We start from the raw sequence: 19,030 nt of genomic DNA, 5'->3' as shown, positions 1-19,030 counted from the left end.
TCAATTTTCCAGCTGAGGAAAAATAAAATTTTGTCAAATTTTGTGCTTGAGCGTTTCAACATCTACCCTCTTCCTTCTTATACTTAGTTTCCTGTCAGGTAAGAGTATAAGGGTCATTACATGTCAGCCCAAACTACTGCTTGATAACGTAGCCTGAATGGGGCTCTGACTCCTCATTTGACGCTCTCACACTCTCACACCTAGTTCCTCAGGGGAAGTACAAAGCTATATATCCAAATATACCAAATAAATGTATCCAAGAACGAGACTCTGCCTTTAAAACAACTATTGAACTTGATTGCTCATGAATCTTTTTGCATTTCTTGAGAGATTTGTCTTAAGCATTAACCAATACTTACGGCTTTTTGCTATCTTTGCTTGTCTTCTCTTTGTCAACTGCAAACACAGGTACCTGGAAACACCTCAGTGCTGTTACCATGTAAGAAAACAAAGTTGTGACATGTTTCTTTTGTTTTGATCTAATGTATATTTTTCTTATCTAACACAAATCCTCACAAACAGTTCAGGTGATGGTGCTATTTTTGAGAAGCTGAGTATTAGAACATAATAGAGGGCCAGAGGAGTTTCTGGGACATCTTAGCTGGCATCTGCTTTGCAAAATAAGATGTCTCACTGAAGTCTCAACTCTCATAGTTCCTGCTTGCAAGTGCTGGCAGAGGTGTCAGCCTGAGGAGCTTTCCTGAGCATGACTTGAGGCAGGCCCTGAACACTGCTGCCATATGAAGGCAACGGGGCTGGAACGCGCCATCCCAACACTGACAGACTTGGAACCAAGGCAACCAGAAGGAAAAGGTGGATCCAGTCACTATACTGGGCACTTCTGTGGTCAGTGCAGGGTACGTGTGGACTGCCTGGGGCCTGAAGACCATCTTCACCAGGCATGAGGCATGCAGCACGTCTTCTGGACTGAGATGTGTCAAAGACGACACCCTTTAGCACTTGATGCAGAGCGGCAAGCTGGGGAGGATGAAGCCAGAACCTGCACAGTGATTCCAGTTGCATATTGCCCTTAAGCAGTATCCATGTTGTAATACGTTTTAAGTGCAACCCTTCAGCTCAAGAATCAAAAAGGCTAAAGATTCCATGTTAATTAGTAACCTCTGGAGTCATACTGATCTGTAATAACTACCTACAGATCAAAGACATGTCATGTTTAGCATATTTTAATATCAAGATAGAATTAACATTGTAATTTCTGTAATTAATATATTGAAATTAGTATTTGGAAGAGGCCAGTGTATTCCTCTATCTATCTGATTTAATACAGCCAATTTTTGAATGATGTTTCTCATCCAGGCATACAATCAAGGTTTTGGTACCAGCTAGCCAGGATACAAAAGTTGCTGTATGATTTGTAGGTCACTGCAGGATTATCCCAGCTGGATGAATGGGACTCAGAAGGCCCACTGCATATGATCACTCCCATGTATAGGCGCTGAAGAAAATGTTGTAAAAAGAAGAAAACTACAGATGTTGGAGTACCAACTTTATCTTCAGTCATTGCTGGCATTGCTTCTTGTTGTTAAGTAAGTTACTATTTTGATTGTGCTAAAATCTTATCTAGAGAAGTAAAAATAGTGAAAATATTCCTTAAAATGTTTCCATTTGCAAATCTCAGTCCTTGAACCAAAGAACCACATACTTTGTCCTTGATTTCTTTTCTGAAGCTTCCAACCTTCCCTGAAACTGAGTTGTGAATGTTAAAGATAAAAAAGTGATTTGAATTTATCTATTTATATCACATGTATATCCATTTATATTACAACAACCAAGGCAAATTCTTCAGATTTTAGGCTTGGTAATTGAGACATAGTTGTAATAATGATTTATTATACTGCTCCCAGAGTTACCTCTCCAATGTACTGCTATGGCTTTCAGTGTTAACGAAGGCTGGGCTATAAGTGTCTCTCTCAGAAACTGCAAAGCTTATTTTCTTGCATAAAACTTAGAACGCTGGGCAGAGGGGATTACAAAAGACAGTAGAGTGTCTAAATCAGTTTATATTATCAGTGATTTGGAAAAAAATTATCTTGATTAAGCTCTAAATGCTTTATTTATTACAATGGTAGTTAAGTGTTACAATGCTGAGATACGGTTTAAACAGAGCCATGCATTATACACAGCATTGTGTCAAATCTTCTCTGCTGCATTTGTTTTGAGTAATGGTTTTAATGTAAACCAGACGTGAGATATTTCTGGCTAGGTTTCCTCACATCTCTCTTTTGTCTTTGTCTAGCATCTCCAATTGCATGAACAATCTTCCCCAAGGCTGTTGTTATTGCTGTCCTTTATATATTTCCAATTTTCATTACATGCGCTGCCTGTAATAAGTGCTAACTATATCATAATCGTTTGGATTATAAAAGGCAGTGTTCTGCATTATTTCTCAGAGATGAGTTAACTCTCCTCTCTCTTCCTTCTTCTGTGGTTTACAATATTGGTACAGTACATACAGGCATTCATGAATTTAATTTGGTACCATCCTGCTGCTACACAGAGACATCACAAAAGTGGACATGCAGTCCAACACAAAGAAATACGATCAGCAAGTTGTGTTACTATTTTTCAGAAAGCTCAGCCCCTGGCGTGCCTTTGAACATGGTATATGCCCACCTGCCTTCAACCTTTGCAATGGCCTGTGCGGGGAGTATTCAGCCTGTTGCACAGCAAATGAAGAGTTTGGTTTTAAAACCAGCCTCAGGGATGCCCTCTGTGGTTATCATAGAACTACAGCTCTGGTCCACTGTGGCAGTCAGGACTAAAACCCAGTTTTCTGTGTCCTCCCTCACTATGTCTTCAAAAAATACTATAGACAAATGTTCTGGCTTCATGAATAGAGTTGATGGGATAGCATTTTACCCATGAACTCCAAGAAGCAAGGTGTTGTAGGGCACTGCTACGGTCTCAATCCCAGATGAAATGTGAAATTACCAACATACGTAATCTGGTGACAGCTGAATAATCCCAGTATCAAAAAGAGAATCTCTTAAAAAAAAAAAAGAATGCTCTATCAAATTCCACGCAGTGCAGCACAAGGGCTGTTTGCAACTGCTATACAATCTAGGTGGAAAAAAATGTATTTTCCGGCTTTGACGAGTCCAGCTGTACCTGCCCCCCCCCCGCCCCCAAATGCTGCCTCCATTTTGTCCCTTGGGAGATGAGTGAGAGGGAGCTCACTCTGTATTTTCAGTTCACTTGTGATAGTGTACATGAGGGAAGGCCCTAGATTCCATATGCTATTTTCTCTTCCTTCCTGCCCTCTTCCACCACCCAAATACCCTCTTAAACCACTATTTTTTTTGGTTCAAACAACAAGGCTAAACAGGTGAAATTTTAAATAATGATTGAGGATTTTTTTTATTCATTTAAGTTTCAATATCATTACAGAAAATGTTATGGTACAGAGTTGTTTAACATTAGTTTTATTTCTTTGCTCATTTAATTTCCACACGAATGCTGGTAACACTAATATCTGTACAAGATCAGTCTTTGATTTTTTTTAGTTTTTAGTTCTGTACATTTTTAAATGTATTGGTTAAAAAGGCTGTCAGCACTTAAGGAAGCAAATTTTTTGTTTGTTGAAATAAAAGGTATCCAGTTACTGCCCAAGAGTACTGAGCTGGGTGGCTGCCGGGACAAGAGAGATCCCTGAATGCGCAGCGAGGTGACAAAACCTCGGGGCTTCATTGGGTTCCCAGTGCAGCCACTCTGCTTTTGGCACTGTGCACATCAACACGAGATACAAGATAAAGAACAAGCAGAAGCTCTCTGTGAAGCGGTTATGAAGCATACTAATAAGGGAAATCCAAGTGTTGTCTACGCTAGTATAAATAAGCAGACAGCCTTGTTTTAAGAGCATAAGTAGTTGTATCTTAAAGATGAGAAAAAACACAAGTTCTGCAGGCACCTACTGCTGTCTACTAAAAGCTACCGCTATTAGAACTAGCATTGAACACACAAAGCAATTGCAAGGAAAGGAAAAAGTTGCTTTGATATAATCAGAATAAATTTCTTTGTTAAGATTTGTTTTAAAGTTTTTTTTAAAAGGTATTTATTTAAATTCCATTTGAAATATAATTCAAGATGTTGACTATACTGATCAACTTTTATCCAAATCAGAAAAACTAGCTGTGCCGTTGCATATTACAGGATACAGTCAATGATATGTGGACATGCATCAAAGCTTCTCTCTTGCTGGTGACATCATAGCCTTCCAATGACCATGACATCCACCACCTCCCCCTTGTGAAGCTCCACATACTGCTCTGTCTTTGGAGGTAGCATCAACAGTCCATTGGCACTGCGCATACTCATCAGACGACTGCTCATCTGATTCCCTACAGGAGAGCAAGAGAAAAATTTCAGTGATGTTTTCAGTTAGTTTCAAATGCTGCAATACACCATGCAGGAAACAAGAGCTGTTCTCACAAAGATGTTCGTGTTGCTAACTTATTCATAGAGCTGGGATCTCGCTGTTCCAAGGTGGATGGAAACAGAGAACTCTGTAGGGAATTAGTCAGCCTCTCATTGCTCTGGCTCTCAAAACTCTCATTCCCTTTGCTGATTACTTTCCTATCCAGCCTCCCACATTATCTATACCTCGTATCTTGTCATAGTACATTGCTCTTCTGTTGGAATTTCTAATCCTATCAAAATTACTCTATTTTTCAATTTGTATACCTAATTCCAATTGTACAAAGACCGAAACCAACAGAGTCTAGAATGCTTTTAATATACTGTTATAGAATAAGTTTCATTAACTGTATTCTTCTCTCTGAATAGTCTCGTTTAGCATTAGTAGCTTAGCACTAGCAGCTAAAGTAGTTGAAGCCTTAGGCCGACAGAGAGTAAACTTTTTGATAAAACTAATGCTGCTAACACAGAACTAGCTGAATCCAGCAGATGCGAGCAGAATGAAGAAGATAAGGACCAAGGAAACAATTCCAAGAGATTGAGGTAACTTCAGAAGGCCTACCCAGTGACAATGAAAACCAGTAAGCAATCAAGAGACCACTGACCAGAATTAACTGATTGGATGTGGGGATCAGGTGCTGGGTGGTATGGGTATAATCGGGAGGCACTATCTAGGGTAGGGGTCCCTCTCCAGAGGCACCCAGCTTGCGCTATAACCTGAGAACTAATAAAAAAGGAATTGGAAACCTTCACTCGGACTTCACATTTTCCAGTGGGATCCTAGGGTTGGACCCTCTTATGGTGGCCGGCTGTGTAATCCATAACATGTACCACCTCAAAAGAATGGGTTTCTCTGGGACACTGAGCTTCACAACATGTCCTGAAGATAAACAGTATCATATTGGTAGTACTGACAAAAAATGAAAATGCAGTAAAAAGTTATGCCCTTTAGTTTCCTCATTTTCAACCTTCCAGATTGACAGAGAAATCATTCCAGACAGTCTGCTTGCATAAGGAAGGAAGTGGTGGACAACAAAACAGAGTTAAACCAAATACAGATGTAAGTAATACCTTGACTTATACCTGGAAATATGTCAGAGGCTGTGTGATCTTGGAGTCAATGGTAAGAACTTTCTTTGAGGAAACAGTAAAATGCATTTGACCTTCTGTTTTCCCTGTGGAGACTTGTATATAGTGCTTTGTATTGAACAATTTGGATGTAGCAAAAAGACAATTAGTTGTTTAAGGACCTGAATTTCTTGAGAAACTGGCAGAGTTGGTCTTCTAGCAGTATATGGCTAAAAAAGTATTCAAATATAGTATTTACCTCAACTGCAGCTGAGTATCCAGAAGTATCCCTAGGTGGCAAACATGACTAATAAAAGTCTTAGTCTGCTTTAAGAGAACATATACAGCCTCTGCTATCTCTTCTGCTTTTCCAGTTCAGCTAGAATCACACTTCTTTTATTTGTATTGTTCCTACCTATGTCCCAACTTGTGTTTGTTTAGTACATGCACAAAAGCAAAAGTAAGCAAATGTGCCTGTGAGTGCAAGTAAGAGTAGTGTACACATATGCATACAGGTGTATTTTGGGTGTGTATAAAGGTAGGTTATTCAGATGAAGGAAGTTTTAATGGTTAAGTTGGCAAGTCTTACCATGACTGAATTTTATACTGAGGTACATGTATGCATGTGCACAAGTATGTCAGCAAATCAGTCTGCATAAGGAAGGTTATCTGAAAAAACATGTGCACACGCTTGGTTGGTTTCAGACATATACGTAGGAAGGCAAGGACCTGTGTGAGTGTGTCTGTCAGTCTGTGTGACTGGGCACTAACCTGTACTCTGTGCCCAAGGTAGTGGTTCTTGGTGATGCCAAGTCAGTATGCACCGATGGTATTCTGGGCGGGGGTCCAATTTTACATCACATGATAACTGTAGAAGAAACAAAGAAAAGATGAAAATGTTATGCATTCAGATTGCACTGTCTAAGATAACTGCTAAGATAAGAATCATCTGCTCAATTGCTTTTCCTTAAAAACAGTTTTTTAAAAACTTGCATTTTGAGGTCAGATGGTATCTAGCGCAAGATCAAAAGCTGTGGAAGGTAGAGGCTGCAGTATTTAAGTGAAATACAGCTGTGATATTATAATTTCAAAGTGTATGATGGAGCATACATGCATTAAGTGGAATATTCCAAAGCTGTTCCGTTACTGGGAGTTTAAAGATAGTATTACTCTGGAAAAAAGCTTTATTGTTTCTGGTCTCTGGATTACACTGCATAAAGATAAAAATTGTATTCGCATTCAAAATCCTGCTAGCTCTGACAAAAAGGAAATGGCCAATCTTTGAAATGAAAAGACATACAGGGGCTGGGTCACAATGGAATTTAATGGAACACATTGGAAAATTCATGCAGAAATGAGGGTCACTAGAAATTGCTCTCTGTTTTACAATATTTCAGCTGTGAGAGAAAGAAAAATCTGGATGCCTGAGGAAGTGTGAAAGAGAGACATGGGATAAGCAGTAAGAAAAAAGTGAATAGCCAAGAACAGTAGGAAAACTATAAAAGGTACTGTGTTCCTTGCTACTTTATTTGAGTCAAAAATAGAAGACTAATACATTATAATAACATGCCTCGAATCTATATTAAACAGAGTTACAATATCCATGATTTCTTTTAAGAGAAAAATGAATAGTTTAAGGGATTTATATTGCTTAGAGTGGGGGTCATGTGGGTTACTTATATAAATAACTCAAGAACAGAAAGGCTTTAAGGTTTGTATTGTCTGTTGCTAATACAGAACTATCCAGTGCTTTAGGTATTCCCAGATTACTCTGCACGTTTTACCACAGGTTAAAATAAATGTTTTTTTTTTAAACAGGAATGAGTCCTTCCTGCCTGATTGGCAAATGGCTGCCTCTGCATCTGTATATCTTGCTCCATTAGATAGCCATTTAACTCTTAGAAATTATGGGACTGAATATTACCATTAACAGAGACTGAGAATGTACCGCTGTTTTGAGTGAACTTCCTTCAACTTGCCAGGATTAGTCTAGGGCTCAGATTCCCCAAACCAGACAGCCTTTCAGAGCCCAGAGAGCTGTGCTTCAACATCTGGAGATAATTTTTAGATAGAGGACAAGCTTCTTACCCTGGCTTTGATGATGGTGGGCCGAGGATCCAGGATACCCTGCATTTTCCTTAGTGCGGGAACAACAAAGAGATTGCAGGTGACAACAGCTGACACAGGGTTGCCTGTAGGACAAAGAACAGTTGGCGGTGACTCCCTCTTGATTTACTCTGTGAAATGCTGAAAGTGATCTCATGTTTTTATAGCAATTGCACTCGAAAGGACTCTAAGGACCTTTTCATGCTATGGACACGAAATGTTCCATTCAAGATTGGAGTGGCATGTGGCAAGTACACCTGTGGAAAGCTACACTCTCTGGCTGATGGTGTGCTGAAATCCTGCTCTGACCAGAACTGCCCCATGTTCCTCAGGCCCCACCATTTGCCTCTGTTCCTCCGTTGCCTTTTGTCTTACGTCTAGATTTGTCTGGGGCCGGGGCAGGGTTTATTGTGCACAGGTATAGGTCCTAGCTGATAGGGCTCTTGACTCACGACTAAGGTTTCCAAGACCTATGGAAAAATAACTTTCAATTCCCTAACAGAGTGGCAAAACGCTTTAGTACAAATTCTGAGGAGAATTCTACTGATTTATGTGTTTTTTATTGACTCACAAGAGAGGTGTATGACCAATGTCTGTCAAACACCACTTGTCTTACACATCTGGACTTCCCTAGATGACAGTTCTAAAATAAATACTACAATCAGACAGATGCTCCATTGATCTCTCCCGTGGAAGAAAATGTACTGCAGCAACTAAAACGAGAGAGAAAAAGCACTAGAGATACATCTGAAAACCACCAGCTTATCAAGAACAGGATTCCTTGTGTAGTCAGAAATCCATGGAAAGCCAGAGCAATAAGAATAAAATAAATTTCTTCTGATTTAGGAGGATAGAGATGTGTAGCCAGATCCATAAGGAAATGTTTCTTCTGAACGTGGTGATTTCCCAAGGTGATGCAGCAGGCAGGAGATGGTGCGAGGCTGCCCTCTTTTGGTTCCATGGTACGATCATGATGAAAAAAATACTTCTGTGACATGTTCCTTGGCAATCCCTCGTTTTGGTCTCCATTTTCAATACTTCAGAGTGGATGCACTGACTTACATGCACAGAATATTTATTGTGAGGGTGGAGGGAGCTGTAGGAAAAACCTGCCCCTGTATAGCACCACTTACAAAACCCAAGGAAATTGTTGGATGGAAGAAATCATAAGGCCTGTACACCGTCAAATTCTGAGAACAGGAACAAGAACAAACTCCTTAGTATATCCCTGTAAGTCCATCTCTTCTGGAAATTTCTGGGAAAACCTTACAGGTACCTTCCTTAGGGATGCCAACACCAGACATCGGTGCTGTGAAACATCACTATTCTGTTCATGTCTGTCATCTATGCACAGCGACAAAAGTAATCCACAAAACATCTTACCTGGGAGCGCAAAGATTATTTTTCTTACGCCATCAATATCCAGAGTTGCAAAAGTTGTTGGCAGGCTATGGAAAAGGAAAGCTATTTAATACCTGCACTAGACTTTGACTGAACATTATTATGCTATTATTTAAAACATTTGGAAAAGAAAATAAAACAGGATCTCTCTCTCTCTCAGCAGTTCATTAGCACCTACTGCTTATTCCATACTGGGGCTATAATCCTCTCTTCGTGATGACAGAACAATTAGTTTTTCGTGGTATTCAGCTATGAAGTTTTAAGTAGACGATTTTGCTTCTGGTGAGGAAACATCTAAAAGTAGATGAACTAGTAATCAAAAATCTAAATCCTGTCTTCATGCTAGAAGCCAATTAACAAAGAAGTAATACTGAAATTATGCAGTTACAGAGCTGTATTTGTTTTTCATATAAGACTCCAAATTTTTTGTAACATTACTGACTCTAATTTCCCTTACTCCATTGTCTACAGCAGTAGTGACAACGGAGCAGTATTTCAGAGCAGCAAATGCTAGCCAGTCTGCAGATGAACAAATTCAGCTGCACAGGCAGAGCTGCAGTCAGGTAAGACCCAAGTCTATCAGTAAAGAGCTCTCTCTGCCTTTCAGAGCTGCTCCTGAGTGATCTTCAGTGACTTGTTATCAGGGCTATTACAGTTACACAAATAGGACAGTAATGTGATGGCTCAAGAATGTGGTGGCTCAAGAATGTGGCTGGCAAAGAAAAGGGACTCATCCATTAAAACAAATTTTCTATATACCTATGTTAATATCATCCTTTTAAGCATTAGAAATGATACTTTATAGGAACAATATTTAGGCTGAGTTCCTTGGCTTCATCTTGAGCTATTACCTGGTCAGCAGATGACAGTTGCTGCCCAGCAGCAACTCTGGAGATTTGCCACACTTTGGTCATTACTACCTAGTTTTGTATCTGCTAGGATTAATCAATATCCTGTTTTACCAGGGGAAGTTGGTGTTTGAAGTTTCTGTTTAAGAATGTCTCTAACATAATGGGAACTATGTGCCAGACCTCCAAATCTTATAACCAGTGCACAAACTGAGGTACAAAAAATCTAATTGCTAATTCATATTTATTGGAAACTCTGAATTCTCATGAGATTTAAACACCATCATTGGTAAAGTCTTCCAGTACTTTCTTCTAGCAGTGCTGCTAGACAAGATACAACCTTACATTAGCTCAGCAACTTTCAGATCAAGTGGAGGAATGGTAAATCCCAGGCATCACTCTGCAGTCATGTAGCACATCAAAGTACAGGCATACAAAGCAAATTCTGGCTTCGCTCTTGGAACTTACTCAAGGGAATTTTTCCCAATATAGTAATCACAATTCATATCTAAGGCCTTTTAAGACAGAATTAATAAAAACTAAGACACACTATTTGCTATTGCATTACAGCCAATGAAAACGAGAGTGCTTACATTCTCAGTAAGATTAGGTGACCAAATGTTTTGGTAGCACTAAGAAATATCTTTCTCATGGCATAAAATGAAAATGGATGTTTGGGGAAAATAAGATTTCTTAAAGCTTTTCTGGCTAGTTATTAAAAGTTTATTGCTACAAGTCTACAAAAGTCTATTGCTACAAGAGGGATCACCAGAAGAGAGAATTACGTTTGCTTTCAGGTAAGCCAGACCCAGAATTTAATATTCTGAATTCTCTAAATCAGGTTATCCATTCTTGTCAGCAGCAGAGGCTGGAGTGCAGACCCCGCTTTTGGGACTTCCCCACATTGGTTGTAGCAGTACGATAGAAGCAGTGAGCAATTTGCATGCCTGGGCTACATCCAGCATGGGAAGAAACATGCTTTCAGCTCACTTGTTCCTTTTATGAAGGGAGGTGGTGGTAGTAGCAGCACAAGCCCCAAACGCACATGCAGTTCTTTACTGGACTGTATGCAGAGACAGTAAAAGTATTTGTCTGTTTTCACAGCAAACACCCGCTTTCTGTTCTGCTTCCTGGCAACAGTTATGGGCTAGAGGGAATCATGCCTCAAAGCTGCACTTGGCCTTGTGTTACTGGACCGTGCCAACCTAGCTTGCAAACAAACTACACTCCATGGTTAGTGAGGCAGAGCTGTAGACATCTTTCCGCTACTGTACTGTGAAAGGGAACTCTCTATTTTCAATACACGTAGTTTCATTTTCTCTACAAAGCACACTTCCAGACTCATTAATTAGCAGTGCTACAGCAAAGGAAAGCAAAGCTGAAACAGTTTTCTGAGGCAAACTAAACACACAAAGGATTGTGTTTACTTTAAAATTACTATGCTCAATATGCCAATTAGATAAAACTTTGTAAATTAGCTGTCATTCCACCTCTCTCAAGAAATTGCTTGTTTGTCATAGAAGTTGCATATGACTTACGCAAATTTTGAAGTGAAATGAGATGCTCATTGAGCAAACCAGCAGTTAAATGTCCTTGTGTTTCCTGGTTATTTCATAACAATCTAAATATCTGAGCTCTGTGATTACAGTGAAGACTGTGGCCATGTTTATACCATGCAGGTTTCCCCCCAATCCCCAAACCTGATTTGCAACAGTTATCAGAGAAATATCTTAGTGATAAAAAGTAATCTCTTTGTTCCAGTTAATTTCACCCATAAAGATGATGACTAATCTGAATAGGACTGATTTTGCTTCTTTTCCCATATATATCTACCATGTGGTTTATAGTATATTTGGAAAACTGAAATCTACTGAAGCACTTACATGGCATATTTGGCCCAATATAGTCACCATCTATGCTGCCTAAGTAGAAAGATTTCTTACCCTGGTTTCATAAAAACTCTGCCAAAGTGGATCTGTGCATGAAGATCAATATCCAGCACCTGTTTAAGATAGTCCTGTTTAAATTGAAAAAAGAAAATCGATTAAGTAACATCAAAGTGGCTTACATCACCTAAGCATTCAAAGCAATTAATGAATATCAAGTGAAGATGAAAGACTTTTCATGTCCTGAAAGTGCTACAGTCCAGTGGGGAATTTCCAGTATTTGAAAGAAAGTATTTTCAAAAAGAAGAGGTGAAGAACAGACTCATTTTAGGTGCCAAACCTGACTCCATGAGGACATAGTAATATATTTACTTAAAAGTCAGCTGAAGCATCAGAATCTTAGAGGACCCCACAAATACCTACTACTAGAACATTCTCTATGTCAAAGATGGAAAAAAACCTTTATGGTTCAAAGTTAAGACTTAAAATCATCAAGTTATTTAACTTTTGCCATGGAAGCTATCTACCAGTAGAGTTAGAGATCTCCTAGTACTTTTGAAATCAATACTGTACTGTAGAAATCATAGTTTTCTAGGATACTGTAATTATTGTAATTTCTTGGGGACATGGTCTAATTCATAGTGGTCAGGTTTAACACTCCTTAGAAAGGAAAAACTGTGGGTGGCTTGTGTGTTAGCTCAAGTTAAATGATTTTGCATAAACACAATCGATCCAGTTATTAAAACAAATTGAATTACTTGTTTAGTCTTCATTGAAAATTGCTGTGCTCAAAGATGTAGTATCCTGTCTGTTGTGTTTAGTGAGATTAAAGACACAGGACGTACCAGTCATCTGTGAAGAGAGACTTTGGAAGCAGTAGATCTGAAGCTCCCTTGCAGTTTTCCCATCTTTCTCTCTCTCTCTCTTTTTTTTTTTTTTTGTGTTCAAATACTTGGAAAGCAGCAACTTTTTTCAGCCAGGCATGAATTCTCAATTATTGATTGTATTAACCCCGTTTTTACTTTCTATTTACTTTTTGGATGTTCACAGTTATTTCATTAAAACTGTTGAAAGCTCAGTATCAGAGGGCTAACCATCAGTGGAATATAGAGCCTATTGACTTTATGCTGTTGCCTTGAATTCAGATTGGGGAGAAGTTATCCAGAAGGCATAAATGCCTGTAAGACCATTCAGCAGTCCAGGCACTTCCTAGTGTTCCTGTGTCTGCACTATGTTGCCGTGTTCCCAATTTAAAGACCAGCACTTGTCCTTGATTATTTTCTAGGAATACTGAGGACAATAATAGGATTGAAAGTAATTGGCACTGGTTTAACTAATTATCCATTTTCAGGATGTATCCAACAATATGATTTCTACTCAGAAAAGTGACAAAAACAGCACTCATGTTTGCTATCTCCTAACGACTGTCTTTAGTATCTGTTAGTTATAAAAGGAGAGATGTTTCTTTTACCTGCCAAACTCACAGATTCAGCCTGGGATCAAAAAGTAATCTGAGTTTTCCTTCGCATAAGTCATGATTAATAAATGTCCTGCAGGTTCATCTACGCCCCACCAGCATCTGTGTATCCCTATTTTCTTTGATGGTTTTGGCACAGGGATTACCAACAGGAACTCAATCAACAATTCTGTTAATGATTCAAAAGGCAAATATATCAGCTCACTGTGTCTCGTATGTATTGCCTCTGTAGGACTATCAGGCGCAAAATGTGATAAAACTATTTTTGTAACAGATAGAGCTTTGGCATATTCAGGAAACAGATCTGCTGAGTAAGAAAGAGCTATTTATATACTCAGGTTGCTTTTCGAAGTACTTTCAAAGTAGATTTATTCCATCTACATTTTACCTGCTTTAAGAATAAAAAGAAGTCTGTTGCCTTCATGTTCTGTTAACCAAGCGCCTTCCTCATCATAACTACATAAATAATTTCTTAAATAAAAACACATTTGCAAATCACTCACATCAAGAATTAAAATCTTCCCTGTTGTACTGTCTACTATAGTACAGTAATAAGAACAAAGGGAATGAAGATAGCATTGAAGACTATTTTCTTAATTAATTCACATTTAAGTGTTCCAAAAAAAGTAAGATCTCTTTTTAATAAACATTAATACAAAGGTAGAAGCTCTGACGACAGACTCTGGCTTCAAATTCTTACATATATTGTAGTGAGTCATACTTAAATTTAGCATACCTTTTCCCCCATAGATACACCTCCTGATGTAATGATCACATCAGCACGGCTGATACCCTCATTCAGTGCATTCAGTAAATCATCTGGGCTACAGAAAAGAACAGGTAAGCAGATTAGTGGCATGGAACTATTACGAGTTGTAGTGTAAGTAATTGTCTGTGTGCACACATACAGACGTATATACACACATGTATTTTAAGAAATAGATACAGCTCTAGGATAATATAAGCTCTTCCCCTTCTTAAGACTCCACACTGCTGTATTCCAGTCAAGAACTGCAATCTCATTAAGTGAATACCACACCGTTTGGCACCTTTCTGTCTAAGAGCTTTGCAACAGGAACAGTGGGATACTTTAGCTTGGGACAGAAGAACACTAATACAAATGTCTAAAAGTATGTAATTTGCACAGTAGGTAGCAATACAAATTATGATTTAGATGAACTGACAGGGCTATATAAAGGGACCCGACACATCAAAATTACTGTCCACCAAGTAGGCTGCTGTACTACCTGTATAGCTTATTTGATGTGTGCAAAAATGGGAGTAAGGCTCCACTTCAAACTTCCATCAGTGAAAAGTGGGAGTAAATCCTTTGTTTATTTTCTCCATTAGAGGGCTCTGCAGCAAAACCAGCTGTATATCCAGTTCATCTTGAAAAAACACAATCCATCCTGTTCAAGTGTCTATTTACCTTCACAAGAAACCGTGTAAGGGGAGCTGTGATGTTCCTCCATACAAAATGTATAACTGCGAAGGTGAAGGACAGAAGCTGAGTATATTTCAGTTTTGGTATCTTAACTCTTTTCTTTTTTTTTTTAGATCTAAACTGGAAACTTTGAAGTGGGCACTAGCTATCTAACAGTAGTCCTGATGCTAATGCAGAGTTTCAAGGCATGCAGTGGAGAAACTTGGTAATGAAACTTACACAAGACCAAAGGAATTCAAAAGAATTCCCAATATATGAAATGTATACTTTGCATTTAACATTTGTGAACTGACCAGAGGCTGACCGATTGCTATGACTGTATGTAATGTTCCTTCAACAGTATGTTTTTACTTTAATGATCCTGAAAGTTTTTCATGGGAGGCTGTTCTTTCTTAGAATGCAACTGAATGAATGGGCAATAATGCTAGTGACTGTATTAAGGACTTTACCTGGAATATAGCACCTCAGCTAAATGCCACACTACAATTACAAAATGCCATTATGGGTTACCAAGGCTTTGCAGGCTGCAAATGGCATGTGGGCTATCCTTTGGGAACTTTGGCTATATTTCACTAAAAGATAGAATCACTGCAGCTATTCTGGGGTTTGAACTGGAAACAGGAAAATTAGAAATACTATACAAGTCCTGGTTGACCTTTCAGAGACTAACAGAAACTCTGTGTTTCAAAAGGTCTCAGAAAGAAAAATCCTTTCCTCTGAGCATCTTGTCTTTGCCCAAAGTTTAGTGAAATATAAGCAGCAGTTAGCATTACATGGTGCTGTGTGTGCTACAATTTATGTGACACAAGAAAGACTGCACTCCCTCACTGAGTAGATATCTCAAGTGCATGCAACCCTGCACACTCTTCCTCTCCTCACCAGAGAGCCCTCAAGTGTCTTCTACCCTGGTTATGCCTTACAGGCAGAAAGACTCAAGACCCTTTCTCCACCATGTCCAGTGACTGATGCAGCATCTTCTTTGGCATCACAGTGTGGTTATCCCGCAAAGCTTTTCTATTTGTGTTGGGTTACATCCACTCTTTAGGGTCATATTGCTTTGTAAGAAGTAGGCAATGAACTTCAGCAGAAAGAAGGGCAGATTGCTGGTGCCATAGTGTAGGCTGTAATCAACCAGATAGAACTACACGCTACCATTTTTTAAAGGAAACAGTGGCTGCAGATATTGTGGCATGCCTCCATGACTTTTGTTTAGGGTCCTGGGTATCTTGGATACTCTAAATGGTGTATAAGGAATGGCTGAACTCCTTTTTCTTTGGGAGAAAATATAAAACATATGGACTTAAACAAACCCATCTCCTTCTTTGTTCTTTAGGAAACAGACATTTTCTCAGCTGCCCCTTCTGAAATCTCAGGATCATTTTATCCAAAAACCAGCACAAGTGTTCACTAGTTGTTGAAGGCAAAAGGAAAGAAGCAAATCTGTTGTTGGCTACTGTCAGTGTCTTCTTCAGAACCAATTGTTTCATATCGATTGTCTAAGCATCAGTCAGCGGGTAGTGAGCAATTGCATTGTGCATCACTTCTTCTGCATATTCTTTTATCATTTTTTTTCATGTCCTCTTAAACTGTTTTTATCTCAACTCATGAGTTTCACTTTTTCTCCGATTCTCTCCCCCATCCCACTGAGGGGGGGTGGGGAGTGAGCAAGCTGCTGTGTGGTGCTTCATTGCCAGCTGGGGTTAAACCACGATAGTTGTGATGCAGCTGATGACCTTAATCTGGAGCTTGCTCCAGGCGGTTTCATTTTATCTTGCTTAATTATTTAAAAGTTATTCATAGGTACCAAGACCACCTGTCTGGGGGCATCCTAATTCTGGATTATGAAGTCTGCTTGCTTTTGGTTGTGGTTTGAGACTAATGGAAGGAACACTAAAAAGCAAACGAATCTATATTTAACTGTTGTTAAATAGAATGGAAGTGCTCCTACTTACATACCGAATATATCTATGTGTGTGTATACATATAAAATTACTTAACAAAGGAAAAAAACCTCAAACCCAAAATAAGCCCAAACTCAAACCAGGTGACGACTCGGTTCTCACCTTTGTTTATGAGGGCAGTGTACCACTGCAGTAGTTCATCATACATTTTTTTATTACATGTCATATAAAAAGTTGAAGATTATTGGACTTGCTGCATTTTTTTAGCATTTCCAGTAGAATGACCTGTATAATATATCCCTTTCTTTACCATCTGTATAATGCGAGATATTTAAAAATTCTACCACTAAAACTTCATCCAACCAATAACACTGCATATCATCTTTAGACAGTTGCAAAATGCATTGAATTCTTCCAAAATGAAAGATGTGATAGAAATTTTATTGTAATAAACTGAATTATTATGCTAGTTTGGTTTTTATTCTGAAGAAACGAATCGTTTACAGAATTGCCTCCCTCCCTTGTCTTTGCAGAAGGCTTCTCTCTTTTTGCCATATTTGGCAACTTTCTTTTTGTCACTCAGGTCTGTCTAACTTTCTATCTTGCTTGAGGCTGGTAGTTCCATGACTCTGCAATTAACACAGAACACTCCTTACAGGAGTCACCTGCTGATCACCTTCAATCAACACTGTAGCAAGCATTTTCCTTGCCTTTAGTGGATTTAACGCAGAGAGTTATCATTTAAATTGCACATTAACACATATTTGATAGATAACAAGATACTACTTCTTGTTTTATTTGTTGTATAACAATGAGCAGCTTCTCCTTTGGATTGACATGGAAAGGGAATAAATAGTTGAAGACTATTAACTTCTGAAAGAATAGACAACATAACTTTGGCATCTGAGCATAACAGGACAAGATTGTTCTAAAAGGCCTGTGACAAATCACCATGAAGCTGAGAAATAACACTCACTGTCTGAGCAGGTACAAATCACAAGCTATGTGCTGAAGCCCTGGCCATTGCTAGGGGCAGGATACAGGATTAGCTAGACTAATGGTCTAATTTACTATGATAAATCCTTTAAAATGTCTTGTGAAAGTGCTGTTCTTGGATTTTTTTCCTTCAAGGACAGAACTGTAACAGGTGCTCAAATATAATGGTGAATACCTTAACCAATGTAAAGTAGATTTTGATGAGAAGTCTCATTTCCAGATGGCAAAACTAGTCTGTTTCATTTGGTGATTTTCAAAGTCAGAGTGACATTCTGCACAAGAAGGGAGTGTGCTTCTCCAACATGCTGCAATTGATTAAAAAAATTATACTGTATGTATGTTTCAGATCACATGCCAGCATCTTCTGTAAATACAACTACGAAAATTTGTTCTATAAGGACTACATACCCTTTACAAAACTATTCATATAGGTAAGTAAGCACAAATCCAAACTTTCTCTCAACAGTAGAAATCCCCACCTACAGCAGATTGTGTCTGCACAAATATTACGTGTATTGTACATACATTTTTGAAGCTGCAGACATAATGCTTTGCATAAAGAGTCCATGTACTTTTAAGTATATCTTTATATGCTCTGCTAATTTTGCGAGTCTGATAAACAGAGTATCTACTTTACTACCACAATTTCCTGACCCTCTTTATTCAGTTTTATGAAACAGAATGAGCAGTACAATCTGGAAATTAGTTGGAGGGTATCTGTTGTATAGTGGCAGCAGCATGCGTAGAATCCAGTAAGCAGATGCATGACATTGCAGTTGACATGCCACTTGATTTCATTAATTTGAGGAGAGGGCTTGCAGGATGGCAGTATACCAGAATAAGAACACCTTCTGGATTCATGAAAAATTCTGATTATCAAAGCTAGTTTGTGGAAAACTGTTATGCAGCACTTGATTACTGAGCTGTCTTTGAACTGAAAAGATACACAGGAGCTTAAGAGCTTGTACAAGAAAATGATGCAAGACTCATTAAAATAGACATCAGCCATGCAGAAGATTTTTTCCTTTATCTCTCTCAAAAGAAATAGCTACAGTACAGTCAAGACCAAAGAATTCTGTTTTAAGTGCCATTTTGAAGTACCCTAAATTACAGTGTAATTTTCTCTTTCAAATAGAAATCAACGTCTGTTAATTCACTTCTGTTGATCCTATTGTTGTGCTTCATTGGCATTAATTATAAATCTGTCAGCTTTTTCTGTGATAAAACCCTTAACACGAGCAATTTGATACATGCAATTAAACTGCTCAGTTTTATAATTTAATTTAGAAAACAAATAACAACAAATGGTGATCTGCATCACCTACCACTATGCAGTAAAATGAGCAATCCCTGTAAAATCGAACTGGAACATTTACTTGGGACTGACCTATCAAGCCATTGTCACAGTACAAAATCCATAGTTCATTACTAATTTCCAGGACCATTTCCACCAAATTCTTTGCACAGTA

General features: G+C 38.6%; 1 protein-coding gene across 8 annotated transcripts in view; it reads right to left on the bottom strand.

The window, feature by feature from the left end:
• Nucleotides 1-3,703: 3,703 nt before the first annotated feature.
• Nucleotides 3,704-19,030, bottom strand: part of GPHN (gephyrin) — a 301,131-nt gene continuing 285,804 nt past the window's right edge. For all 8 annotated transcript variants that reach the window (XM_059820017.1, XM_059820021.1, XM_059820014.1 and 5 more), the window contains 6 exons: nt 13,957-14,044; nt 11,801-11,874; nt 8,992-9,056; nt 7,591-7,694; nt 6,274-6,370; nt 3,704-4,358 (listed from right to left, as the gene is read on the bottom strand). In XM_059820017.1, coding sequence (XP_059676000.1) covers nt 4,225-4,358; nt 6,274-6,370; nt 7,591-7,694; nt 8,992-9,056; nt 11,801-11,874; nt 13,957-14,044 — 562 coding nt within the window. In that variant the 3' untranslated portion in view covers nt 3,704-4,224. The remainder of the gene's footprint in view (nt 4,359-6,273; nt 6,371-7,590; nt 7,695-8,991; nt 9,057-11,800; nt 11,875-13,956; nt 14,045-19,030) is intronic.

Source organism: Gavia stellata, chromosome 7 (assembly GCF_030936135.1).
Source record: "Gavia stellata isolate bGavSte3 chromosome 7, bGavSte3.hap2, whole genome shotgun sequence".
Lineage (NCBI taxonomy): Eukaryota > Metazoa > Chordata > Aves > Gaviiformes > Gaviidae > Gavia > Gavia stellata.
This window is presented reverse-complemented; position numbering and strand designations above follow the sequence as displayed.